The sequence below is a fragment of the Castor canadensis genome, chromosome 13 (assembly GCF_047511655.1).
Source record: "Castor canadensis chromosome 13, mCasCan1.hap1v2, whole genome shotgun sequence".
NCBI classification, from domain to species: domain Eukaryota; kingdom Metazoa; phylum Chordata; class Mammalia; order Rodentia; family Castoridae; genus Castor; species Castor canadensis.
In genome coordinates, this window is record NC_133398.1 from 84,188,261 (window position 1) to 84,200,893 (window position 12,633).

At 42.9% G+C, this 12,633-nt stretch overlaps 1 protein-coding gene across 22 annotated transcripts in view; it reads right to left on the reverse strand.

Annotated features, from left to right (window-relative positions):
• The window catches only part of LOC109696682 (TLE family member 1, transcriptional corepressor), an 89,665-nt gene that overhangs the window by 14,630 nt on the left and 62,402 nt on the right, over window positions 1-12,633 (reverse strand). For 12 of the 22 annotated variants that reach the window (XM_074052137.1, XM_074052135.1, XM_074052136.1 and 9 more), the window contains 3 exons: window positions 12,062-12,163; window positions 11,537-11,727; window positions 10,127-10,203 (listed from right to left, as the gene is read on the reverse strand). In XM_074052137.1, the coding sequence (XP_073908238.1) occupies window positions 10,127-10,203; window positions 11,537-11,727; window positions 12,062-12,163 (370 nt within the window). The remainder of the gene's footprint in view (window positions 1-10,126; window positions 10,204-11,536; window positions 11,728-12,061; window positions 12,164-12,633) is intronic. The other 10 variants (XM_074052130.1, XM_074052139.1, XM_074052138.1 and 7 more) reach the window with 3 other exon arrangements.

Sequence of the window (12,633 nt, forward strand, 5' to 3'; positions counted from 1 at the left end):
AGATGGAAAAGATGTATGCTGGTCTTTTGAAGCCACCCTCTTCTCTCCTAGGTGTCCTCTTCTTTTAACTGCACAGGAGGCCAGCAAGCATCATACAGAGGCAATTTAAAATTGATTCACCATGCAGCAAACTGCTGCCAGAGCTGTGAACATCCAACCGTCCCGGGGGAAACCCATATGGATGTTAATACATCAGTCACAGGGGACCTTGGAGGAAGCGGGAACTGCCCTGCTGTGCTGGAACCTCATCAAATGAACAAACCAAAACAACACAAAAGGCTGAGGAGTCTCCACCAGGAATCCACTGAAGGAAAAAAACAAGCAACAAGACCATTTGGAATTATTTATTCACTTACAAAAACAACAGAAACTTCCTGAATAATGATACCTTGTAACAATGTTAAAGAGATCCCAAATGAAAACTTATGCTTGAGGAATTAGGAAAAGTTACATCAATAAGGATGGGACATTTATGAACAGAAATAAGTACAATTGTGCCCGCCAAGGGGAATGCATTTCCAGACCCCCAGTAGATGCAGAAACTATAGACAATACAAGGATCTTATAGACTGTAGTCTTTCTTATGCAGGCAAATCTATGACAAAGTTTAATTTATAAGTTAGGCACAGTAAAAGATATAAGTGATAACAATAAAACAGAGTAATTGTTAACAATACACTCCAGTAATCCACTAACATCACTACTACTTTAAGGGCATTATTAAGTAAAACAAGGGTTCCCTGAACACAAGCACTGAAATACTACAGTAGTTGATCTGATAATGAGACAGCTACAAAGTGACTAAAGGGCAAGTAGCATACATAGGTTGGATACAAGGACAAGGGGATGATTCATTTCCCATAGAGATGGAGGCAGGATAGTGTAAAGATTTCAGCACTACTCAGAATGATGTGATTTAAAACTTACAAATTATTTCTGGACTTTTCCATTTAATAGTATGGACTGCAGTTACTGTGGATACCTGAAATCACAGAAAATGAAACTGCAAATAATGGGGGATATATTTATATTCATAAGTATCCCTCAAATCCCAATTCAGGATAAGGGGAGACACAAAACAATGTACATGGCACAAGTGCTTTTTATACAAGTTTACACACAGGGGAAATCTGTCAGAGAAATGAAGGTCAGGGTGATAGTTACCCTTGGGGTACAAGAGGGGCTGCTGGGGTGATAGTCCTGTTCCAGTTTTTGATCCTGGGGCTGGTTCACATATAGGTGCCCTTGGTAAAAGCAGCTGAGCTACGATTTGAACATGGTTCTATATGTGTATCACATCTCAGTTTTTAAAATTTAGATTCATTTATTCAAGAAGTCAAGGGAAGGCCTCCTGAATGATTTTCTCATTAGATTAGGTCCATGGCCAGGCTGACAGCCCAGGGGTTAAATGGACCTCCAATGTGGGCCCTGGCTTGCCAGACTACTAAGTGTGGTCTTTCTCACTGGGCAGCCTACAGCCTATAATATGTCTGTTTTCTGACCCATAAGGCAGAAATTGTAATGAAATGTAAGAGCCATCCTATAGTGAAGTATAAGGTGTGGAAGGATTAAGAAATAACATCTGCAAAAGCCAGCACTTGACACCTGCAGTGGGTCTTCAGGAAATGACAGCATTGTTATGAAATCACTTGGACTTTAACAAAAGGCAAGTGAGGATCTTATCTCTACAGTGGCCAAATATGAGTGTGAGGGGATAAAGGAAGGGAGGAAGATGCAGGGCGGAAATCGGGAAAGCATGAAGACAATGAGCAGGTGAGGAAAACAGAAAAATTCACAAATTATAAAAGGTGAGCAAGGGGCTGTCTCTGGCTAAGACTTACATGTCCATACAGAGGACAGTTTGCTAATCCTACTCCCACCCACATTCAAGAAAGACTCACATAGGGCCCTGGCCCCACTCAGCTTTCTGATCAAGTACCTACAGGTCAGGATTGGTTTGAATTCTTGTCTGGTGGTAGAATTTAAGATTTGAAAAGAAGAAAGCCCACCAAATCTCACAGACATAAAAACTGGTTGAAATCAACAGATTCAGAACAAGGGACTTTTCATTTATTGGGCACACAGCAGAGGTGAAGGACTAAAATGAAAGAGTCCCTGCTGGGGTACCTTGCAACAGTGGCAAGCTGGAAAACAAGACTGGTTGTGAGGAAGCAGGTTGTTTTTCTGAGCAGACCAGCTCCTGTTAATAAAACTATGCTGTGTTCTGCAGCCAAAGAAAAACAGGTGTTTACAGAGTTGCCTGTTTGCTGGAAATAGATCGAACTGCAGTGGTAGAATCCGGTAAACAGTAATGAAGAAGCAAAGACCCTGAAGATGAGGGCTGGAGCTAGGTCCCCAGTGGCAATGGACGTGGCACTGCTGGTGTGAAGTTTCTTGCTGTATTAACAAGTATCAAAAATATGATCACATCAAAAACCTTCACTCAGTCTTTAAACTCTTTAGAGCTCCTGAGGTTGGTTACAATTTAGTGCCAACAAGTCTTATTTCAAATGACTGTAAACTCCTAGCATGTGAGACAGCAGGCGAGTGCCTAAAGTATCACCCACTGTCACATCTCCAAGTTGTGCACAAATATTCCCTTATGTCTAGAATAGCACCTTCTACCTCCGAGTGTAAGTCACTTCTTTCCTCCTTCTGTCTGCCAGGACCTCCCCAGACAGGATGATTCTTTCCAGGCTTATGGCTCGTTCTATAAATCTCTACCACAGCATTTACCATGCTAGACTTCTCTGTCCTTCCCACCTTCAGGGACAAGTAGAATGACTTTACTGACCTGCAAAGAGCTGGAGCTCAATCAATGAATCACAACACAAGTCATTATTATCCCTTATAAACTGAGACATAAAGGGCCATTCTGGCAAGGAAATAGGCAAGGAGGCAGGCAGTCATCCTCTAACCAAGGGCCAACTTTTCAGAGTATCCAGCAGCCAGAGATAGCATTAACTTTCCAAGGGACAAGGCAGTTCCTGGAGAGCTAATGTAGACCACAACAAAAGATGATGGGAAGCTGGACACCAGTGGCTCATGTCTGTGTTCCTAGAGCTCAGGAGGATCAAGGTTAGAAGCCAGCCAGGGCAAATAGTTTGCAGGACTCTATCGCAAAAATACCCAACACAAAAAGGGGGTGGTGGAGTGGTTGGCGTGGCAAAGCACCTCCCTAGCAAGCACAAGCCCCTGAGTTTGAACCCCAGTACCACCACACACACAAAAAAAGTCTGAAATCTAGGGCCTATTTCCACCAGTTAAATGCTCCCAAACTTCTAAATATGCTGGGGAAGAAACAAGGCTACTATACAAGACCAAGAGATAAGCTAAGATTCCTGGAGAAAAAGTAAAGGACAATCACTTAAAAGCTTAATTAAAAATCCTAGCAAAGGAATCACCTGCTACAGACAAACATAACCAAGAAATACACAAACTACACTTATATGATATAAACTGAAAGCCATTTCTGAAGTGATAAAGAGGGAGGGAAAGGTACAGAGAGGGACAACTTTAGCTACGGGTAACTGATATCAAAGAAAGGACTTAACCTCAATATAACCTGGAGGAATCAGCCTCCAGACCATCAAGGAGTAGAAAGACAGAAGCTAAACTCAAACCTACACATCAATAAGACACAGAATGGGCCTTACACTTAAATATAAAAGTATGTTGCATACTTTTAGCAAGTAACAGACTACAAAAACCCAAAAGTCACTCTGATGGTCACCTTTACACATCAATTTGACAAGCTTTTATTTTGGGGTGTGCTGGGAGGATGTTTCTAGAAGAGATTAGTATTTCCACAGGTAGACTGGATTAAGATCTGCCCTCACCAACGCAGGTGGGCATCATCTAACCCACCGAGGGCCAAACAGGACAAAAAGTTAAATGAAAGGTGAATCTGTCACTGCTTAGGTTGCAACATCCATCTCCTCCTGCTGTTAGGACACCAGACTTGGACGACAACTTACACCATTGTCTTTCTTGAGTCTCTAGCTTGCAGATGGGAGACAGTGGGATTTACCAATCTCTGTAAACATGTGAACCAATCCCTCCTAATAAGTCTTTTATCTATATCTATCTATCTACCTACAAACCAACCATACTGATTCTGTTTCCCTGAAGAATCCTAATATACAAAGTAGAAAGAGGATTGAATTCTCAAATCCACTAACAAACCAACTGTGGGATCTAAATGGGTCAACGGAGTACCCACAAGAAAGATCAGGAAGGGAAGGGGTAGGAGAAAAGGAAGCTCCTGTTCAATGAACCATCTCCTGGGTAGAGGCCTGGGATGGTCTCTGGTCAATACTGCAAAACACAATTTTCTTAAGAGTTAATCTTACCCAAAAGTCAGTTAAGATTTTTTTTCTTTCTTTAGGTTCTAAATCCAAAAAAGTACTTTAAAGACTTATTTAAGCATTAAACAAGTAGGTAGAAGATTTCTGAATTACATGTCTGAGCTTAAAACACAGGGTAAAGAAACCTGGAACTAACTTAGAACCTGAAGCCAAACTATTATCAGTCTGAGTTATTATTGAGCTCAAGGGGCTGCTCTCTGAGAGAGGGAGAGCACAGCCTCTAGATATTTATAGGAGGAAAAGTAGTGCTATAGGGCCAGAACAAAAGTTTAACTAAACTTTAGAGTTTCTCAACCAATGATCTCCACAGAGCTCAAGGGAATAAATTTCTTAAAACTAAAAATGAATTCTCATTAGGCCAACTGAACAATACCAATTAAATCTAGCCTTGAGGGTTTAAAAATAGTTAGGGATGTCCTCTATAAACCAATACTGCTTAATTCTAAAGTGCAAAAAATATGAATCTCCTTTCAAAAAGGATAAATCACAGGGTCTTACAACATTCTGTGCTCATCTCCCACCAAGTCAATGGAATAAACATTTGTTTACTGGGCTCTCAGTTCTTGGAGGCTAGGAAACTTCAGAACTTCAATTCTACGGGGAGAAAATGATGGAAACATGATTTGTACACATGATTACAATCCAAGGTCAATGTGTGAGCATCATAGACGTAACAGAGTACTGCTGGAGAGAGATCACATGTGGGAAGGCATCTGTAAAGGCTTCATGCAGAAGGCAGTCTTTGAAGGACTGAAAATTAACTTTAACAGCATCACAGTTTGAATAAGTGTTCTCCAAAGGCCCAGGAGGTTGAAGGTCTGGCCACCAATTTGTGATGCTATTGGGAGGTGATAAAATCTTAAGGAGATGGTGCCTAGCAGGAGTAAGTTAGGCCACTGGGGCTATACCCTCAAAGGAGATATTGGGTCCTGGCCCATTTCTGTCTTGCTCTTTGCTCATAGCCATGAGGTAAGCACTTCATTCCACCACGGGCTACGCCCATACTAACATAACAATTGGTCATGGACTGGAACCTCTGAAACCATAAGCCAAATAAATTTTTTCTCCTTTAAGATGATTATCTCAGATATTTTGTTACAGTAACATTACACTAACACAAATGGGAAGAGGTGAAGACTGGTGAGAAAGGAAAATGTACCAGGTAGAAGGAGATACAGTATTATCCTAATTAGCCAGAACAAGAAGCAAAGAAGACAAGGGTAACAAGGCTGGAAAAATAGGCTGGGTGATTCTTGTGATGGGCTTTTCCAAGATAGGGTCTCTCAGACTATTTGTCCTGAGCTTGTTCCTCCTGATCTCTGCCTCTTGAGCTAGGATTACAGGTGTGAGCCACTGGCGCCAGCAAGAAATGTATCTTTTTAATAGGAATAAGTTGACAGTGATTTGATTGGGGTAGGTAGGAAAAGGAAAGACAAAACTCATCTAAATTCTTACTGATGAAAGTGGGTCTGAAAAGAAAAGAATTTTAACAAATAAGACTGTGTGGAAAAAAAGGGGGGAGGGGGAGTTAAGGAAGTACCTAATGGGTAAACTTTGGGGCCAGATACAAAGAGAATAATGCCTTTAACAAAGACAGAGAACTTTAGAGACACTGGTGTGAGTAGGAAGGAGAGGAGGGAAAATGAATGGTGCAGGGCAAGTCTTACCCTGATGAAAGCAAGGTGAGGCCACAGGTTCACTCACTGTCCTAAGTGAGCTCCATGTAGCTCTCAAAACATTTTTGTAGGGGATCTCTCCTTGCCTTCCCCCATAGGATTAGCTCCTCTGCTGTTTGTCGTATGTTTGACAATTCTAAATTTTTGTGATTGTTTGATTATTATTTTCCTGAAGGAATGTCGGACATGCCATGCCAAAATATGCCATTTGGCATATTAGTTTAAGCTGAAGTCACTTGAAAAACGGGAGATGTAGGACAGACTTTCTGGTTAACACCCCTATCCCCAACAGAAAAATAGATCCTAAAATTTCCCATAAGATGTTCCCCTCCCTACACATTCTCACTAGAGTCTGAGAAACAACAGGGAAATTGACCAAAGTAATCCTGCCCATTTTCCCAATCTCTCTCAATCACTGCTCTACAAAAGACTGCCTCTTAATCCCAACCCCTTTTTATTGTCATTTCCTCAAATTTATCATCTTTCTACAAAAAGCATATAAGCTCCCCTGCTTTGCATACTTCTTCACATCTTGAGGACGCTCAAGTACATATAAAATTTTAATACAACTATGTACTTTTCTCCTGCTAGTCTGTCTTATGTTGGTTTGTGAGCTCCCTCTGCCACATGGTAGCTCTCAATTGTAGGAGACAGGTGGGAGGGAGGTGACAGTGTGTAAAACTTAGCAGATGGTGTGGGAACCTGACATTGTCTCCCACAAGAGCAGGCTGAAGCAAGGGGCAAATGCAGCCCGAAGAGGAGCCTCATGGTGAAGTGGAGGTCTCTTAAACATCTGAAGAGCTGTCCAGAGGAAGATGGATTAGCAGTGTACTGTGTGGTCCAGGGGAGGTAAGAACGACAAGGATTGATGGGTCAGCATTCAGAGACAGATTTCAGCTCCAGGGCTGAGTTTTCACACACCACGCATCCACCCTGTCCCTGGTCACATATGATCAGAGGCACACTCTCATTTGGTGACAGGACAGTAGCAGACCTGAACTATAGATGAGCATACATATACTAATGGGATCTAAAGGTGCCTCTGGTCCCAAATGAATTCTTTGGGCTCTAATTCTCTTCAGAGTCACTCATTTCACATGCATCCCTTACGCTCTGTCTCTAGGCACAACCTATGGTGACCTTGCCCCATTCCCTGCAACCCACTCCTTCCTGCACATATGTGCCTCCTCTCAAGTCTTTCCCATCCTGATACTCCGTCTCCATGGCACTTACCACAAATTTAACTGTAGCATTTATTGTTCTTCTAATGACCATGTCATCGTGCCCCCAAAACAGGGAACATGGAGACAAGTAGCCTCTTTCGTGGACCATGCCAGGAGTCTGCAGACATCATGCTCTCAGCCATGAATACCCATCATGCCTTCCAGCCATCTACCCTATCATTCTTTCAATTGACATTTCTTAGGGAATTACCTATATAACCTTTACCACCTGTGCATCCTACTCTGGACATATGGGTTTCTTCCCATTTGTCTTATGTGCTTCGGCCTGGTCCTATTCAATGTGATCTGTACATATTCACCACTGTCTGTCCTAAGTAGGTATCGTCATCCAGAGACCTTCATGCAGCAACCTAACACTGATGACTGCTTATAACAAAAACTTGGGAATTAAAGTTTTTGTTTTTCTCTAAATTCATTTTTTATTGTCTGTTTCAAAAATATCAGCCTTTGACATACTGAGAGAATACCAGTTGACAAGCACCATGAAGCAATGTTATTTTATTGAAAGATAAGAACAGCCAGCTGCAGTGGCTCATGTCTGTAATCCCAGATACTCGGGAGGCAGAGACTGGGAGGGTAGAGGCTGGAGACCTCTACTCAGACCAGGCAAAAAATGAGACCTTGTATCAATAAACTGGGAATGGTAATGTGTGCCTATAATCACAGCTAAAACTGTCATGCTAGGTACGCAGGAGGCCACAGGTAGGAGGATCGTGGTCCAAGGACAGCTCTGAGCAAAAAGCAAGACCATACCCAAAAATAATAACCTAAAGCAAAAATGCTCCGGGTCTAGGGGTGTTGCATAGCAAGAGCAAGGCCCTGAGCTTAAACCCCAGTATGGCAAAAAAAGGAATGGAACACTATTGGCATTAGGGCAGCAGCAGGGATGTTCCTGCTCTTAACAGTTCCCAGCTTCCTCACATAGTAGGGCTCAGTTCAAATAGGAAAGACATGTAACCATCATAGAGCAGTGACAGCTCAAACCCAGAGACTGGCCATTTTAATGAAGATGAGAAAAGTGCCCTTACACATGAATCTTATCACTTTGCCACTGTGCCTTTGTCCTCATCACTAGGTACATTGTAATCCTAGCTTACACAAGTTTTGTTTTGTTTAGGGGAGGGGAGAGGGAAACTGGAGGGTAACTAAGGTTTGAACAGATGGCCTGGAACTTGGCTCTACGATTTGAGTCATGCCTCCAGGCCTTTTTAGATAGAGTCCTACACTTTTTGCCCAAACAGCCTTAACTACAACCCACCTACATTGGCTTTACTCATAGCTGGAATTATGAATGTGTACCACAATACCTGGCTTATTCTTTGACATAGGGTCTCACTAACTTTTTGCTCAGGTTGGTTTCGAACCACAATCCCTATCCACTCACAAATCCATCTGGGGGGGGGAAAAAGGTGCCCTGAGGGCATCCCAGGTGGCAGATGGGCATCCTCAAGAAAACACCCACTTAACAGCTCACAAGTAAACTGGAGGAGATCTAACCCCCTCAATCCTGCTCTTCGTTGGGCCCACCTGTTACCTTAAATCCTTAAAATCTCCACTAATTTCTAGTGTAGACAAAAAGCCTCATTTTAGCATGAATCAAATTACCATGAAACAGAATTTATAAACACATGAAAAGTGGAGCAAGGGACAGCTCAGCTGTGATGAGCTGAGGAATTCAGTTTTCCCGGTACTTGATGTTTTGTTTGAAACGAGGCTCCAATCAGAAACACACAGAGATGCCTAGGGGTTGAATGAACTATTGAAAATAATGCGCTAATGCCATGTGCAAGTGATACCATATATTAAAAAAACTAAGGAAAATCTGAAGGTGACCACCTAAGGACAAAGAAAAATTAAAGACCTGTGCATATCTATGATCCCAGCACTTGGGAGCCAGAGACAGGAAGATCTCAAGTCCAATGCCAGCCTGGGCTACATAGTAAGTTTCAGGCAAGTGTGGGCTATACAGTGAGACCCTGTCTCAAAGAACAAAACCCAAAAAGAAACAAAAAACCCCTGAAGACTGAGACATTACAAACGGGTTCTCTTACTTGGAAAATCAGTATTTCAAAAGGCCTCCTGTCCTTCCTATCATAGGAAAAGGAAGGTCAGACACACCCTTGCATTTTAATTGTGCTTTGTATAAAACTTGATAATTTTCATTCTTTGAGTCATGTTTGCAATAGTTAACATCATGGAAACTACGTGATTTTTCTGTGATCCAGTTAGAATAACCAACTGAGTTTTTCAAATTCTGAATGCTTTTATGCCCTATAATCCAGCTCTCTTGCTTCCCCATAAAGCCACTTCGTTTTTTATAATTGTTATCTCAGAGTAAAGCACTCATACTGGTATTCCACAGGACCTCCCTTCAACTTGTTTCCACCAAAATAAGGAAGAGGTGGCACTGAAATGGGAGAGGAGATGACACATTTCAAATCTCTGAGATTTTAAGACTTCGTGATAGCTTACCACCTACAACGTGCACAGTACCGGTGCAAATCTCTGCCGCTGCCTTCCAACCACATGCCCAGGAAGAGCAGCTTTCTGAAGAAGGGTCAAGCGAGGAGGGCCAACACCTCCAGCTCTTTCCTCCCACTTCGTACTCATCTCCAACAGCTTCTCTCCAGAAATAACTAAATGCATGAGATCACCCACGGGGAGAAGCCAGAGGCGTGACACCTACAAGGTACCTATTTATAGAAAGTGTTAACACTTCTCAGGAAAAGACACCAGAAGTCTCCTTGGAAACGCCCAAGCCTGTCCTCCCTTTGGAATTCCAGTCTGCTGACACCACTGCCTTTGAAGCAAACCAAAACCAGGGCACCGAGGTACTTACGGTTTTCCCCCAGGGATTCCTGCCAGGTTGGGAGGGATGGTAGGTACTCTCATGTGGGGGGGAGGATCAAAACCAACCTGGAAATAAAAATAAGGCATGGCAGACTCAGTTTATTCAAGGCAGGCACTTTGTGAACATCGACTTTTCCATTAGAAACATTTTTATGTCCCCAAAACAACATAAATGGGAACAGTAACAAGGGTCAGGACTTTTCAAAAGAAAAAGTATAATGGAGTAAGTCAAAGAACCACCTTTACACACCACAAGACACACTTCCTTTTGGGGAGGTAGAGAAAGGGTGTAACCTATTTGTGCACGGAGGTAAATACTTTCCACAGCTTTGGGATGTCCTATCCTGCCCAAGCAAGTCCAGAGAACAACATGTTGCCAAACCTGAGCACTACTGACACTTTGGGTCAGACAGTTTCTTTCTTTCTAGTGGGCTTTCCTGAGCATTACTGGATGTTACAGCATCCTAGGCCTCTGCCATCAAGTGCCAACAGCATCTTCCCAGTTGCGATAATCAAAAACATCTCTAGGGGCTAAAACTCATTTGCAGGCTACACATCTAAGTTAATGCTCAAAGACTCACACGAGTCCCTGTTGTGTGCACCATAATATCAGTAACTATTCCCTCCGCTGCCCATCTTACTTTGAACTTGGCCCTCCACTGTACAGCTCTTCCTACAAGAGCAACATAAGAGAAAAACTATGAACTTTAGTATCGCCCTGTGAATGATATTTTATTCCTGTTCCTGATGCAATCAATGGTGACACAATTTTACCCTTCAAAATGCAGTTTTGTATCTTGGTCAAAAACCGGGCCAGTTTTACAGTGGCAGAAGGCAGGGCAAGAAGATGAAAGAGTGACTGGCCTTATGCTTTCACAATCTGTCTACCTGTCATATACAAATCACTTTTTATACCTAAGCCATGCTATCAGTCTAAAGGGTTAGAAAGTATGGCTTCCCAAATATTTTCTCCTAAGATTTAAACAGAGACAGGGAGAGAAAAGCTTAAGAAAATGAAAGAAAAAGCTTCTGTGAGCTACTAGAATCACTTCATCACTTTCAAATTTAAAAAATCTCCCTTGATAGAGAAAACTAGATGTCCTCAAACCACTTCCACACACTGCCTTGTTCCCTGAGCAGCCTCTACACTACCTTTTCATAATCACAAAAGCAATGAACAAAAGGCGTTTGGCCCTGACTTAATGAACCAGCATGGTGATGAAGGCTGACAAGTGAATGGCAAGTGTGCGACCAGAACAGTGGGTGGCTTTGTGTGAGATGTTGTGGGCTGGCTGCTCCTGCACTGTGGTGCCAGGAGGCCTGTGGACACCTCGAGCGATAGCACTCAGTGAAGCAGGTGACATCCCTAACCCAACCAAAGCCCACCACAGCTGCCTACCATTGGGGAGCGCCCGTAGGCCACCACAGCAGCTGCAGCGGCAGCAGCACTCATCTGAGGAGACATGTTGTGTAAACTGGCATAGGCGGCACCGGGGCTGGTCAGCTCGCCGTTCATGCCAGCATGGGGGACCATCCCAAAGGGAGCAGGGTACGGGCCGGGCACTGCCAGGGGCGTCCTCAAACCAGCTGCTGCAAGGAAACACAAGCCTCATATGACTCGACCAACCCACTAAGTCAAAGTCAACCAGTAATTCCACTGTCATTGGTTAGTGTCATTCATAATGGGGAGGAAGAAAAGGGAAAGGCGTCCAGGGGAGGGGAAAATCACCTCCAATTTAAACACTGGATCCATTCTTCCCCAGACCTGAATTCCTCTCCAGGACAGAGAGGATCCCCGAAGAATCATAACCCACATTATTTCCTTATTGGTGTATGTGCAGCACTGGGAAGCCAGGGGAATTAATCAGCATTACTGTACCCAATTTATGGAGGGCAAACCAAGGCACAGGCACTAAGCGTTTACCTGACTTAATCTCAAAAGAAGATTTTCTTGATAAAATCCAAGATTTCTCCTTCAGTCCGAACTTTCCATTCCCTGGTACCAACTCCAAATGAAAACCAAATCCTAGATTTATGTAAACCAAAGCATGGGTTTAGGAGGAATGGTGTGGACTACCTGGACTTGGGTTGTTACTTTTCTCGTTGTCCAGTGAGGAATGGGGTCAAACTGAATGTTATGAGCATACTACTCACAGGCTGGACTGTCAGCAAAACCCTCCTGATTTCTAATAAAGGAGAGAACACCAATTCCTGAAGATGTATCAACAGGAACCAGCCAACTGCAGGCACACTTTGGCAGCAAAACCAGCCACTTCAGTCAATATTAGCAAAGTCAGTCATACAATGATGGTTTGGTAAGGAGCTTATGTTTGGAATAATTATCAGAAACTTTATTGAAGTCCCTAGGATTTGGATTATTTGGAAATAAAGGAAAAGCTGAATGTAAATAGTTGGAGACCAAACAGGGTGCAGCTGCTGAAACCCAAGGACAAACATCTGTTTCTTACTGTGCCTTTTTTCAGAGATAGGAAGGAG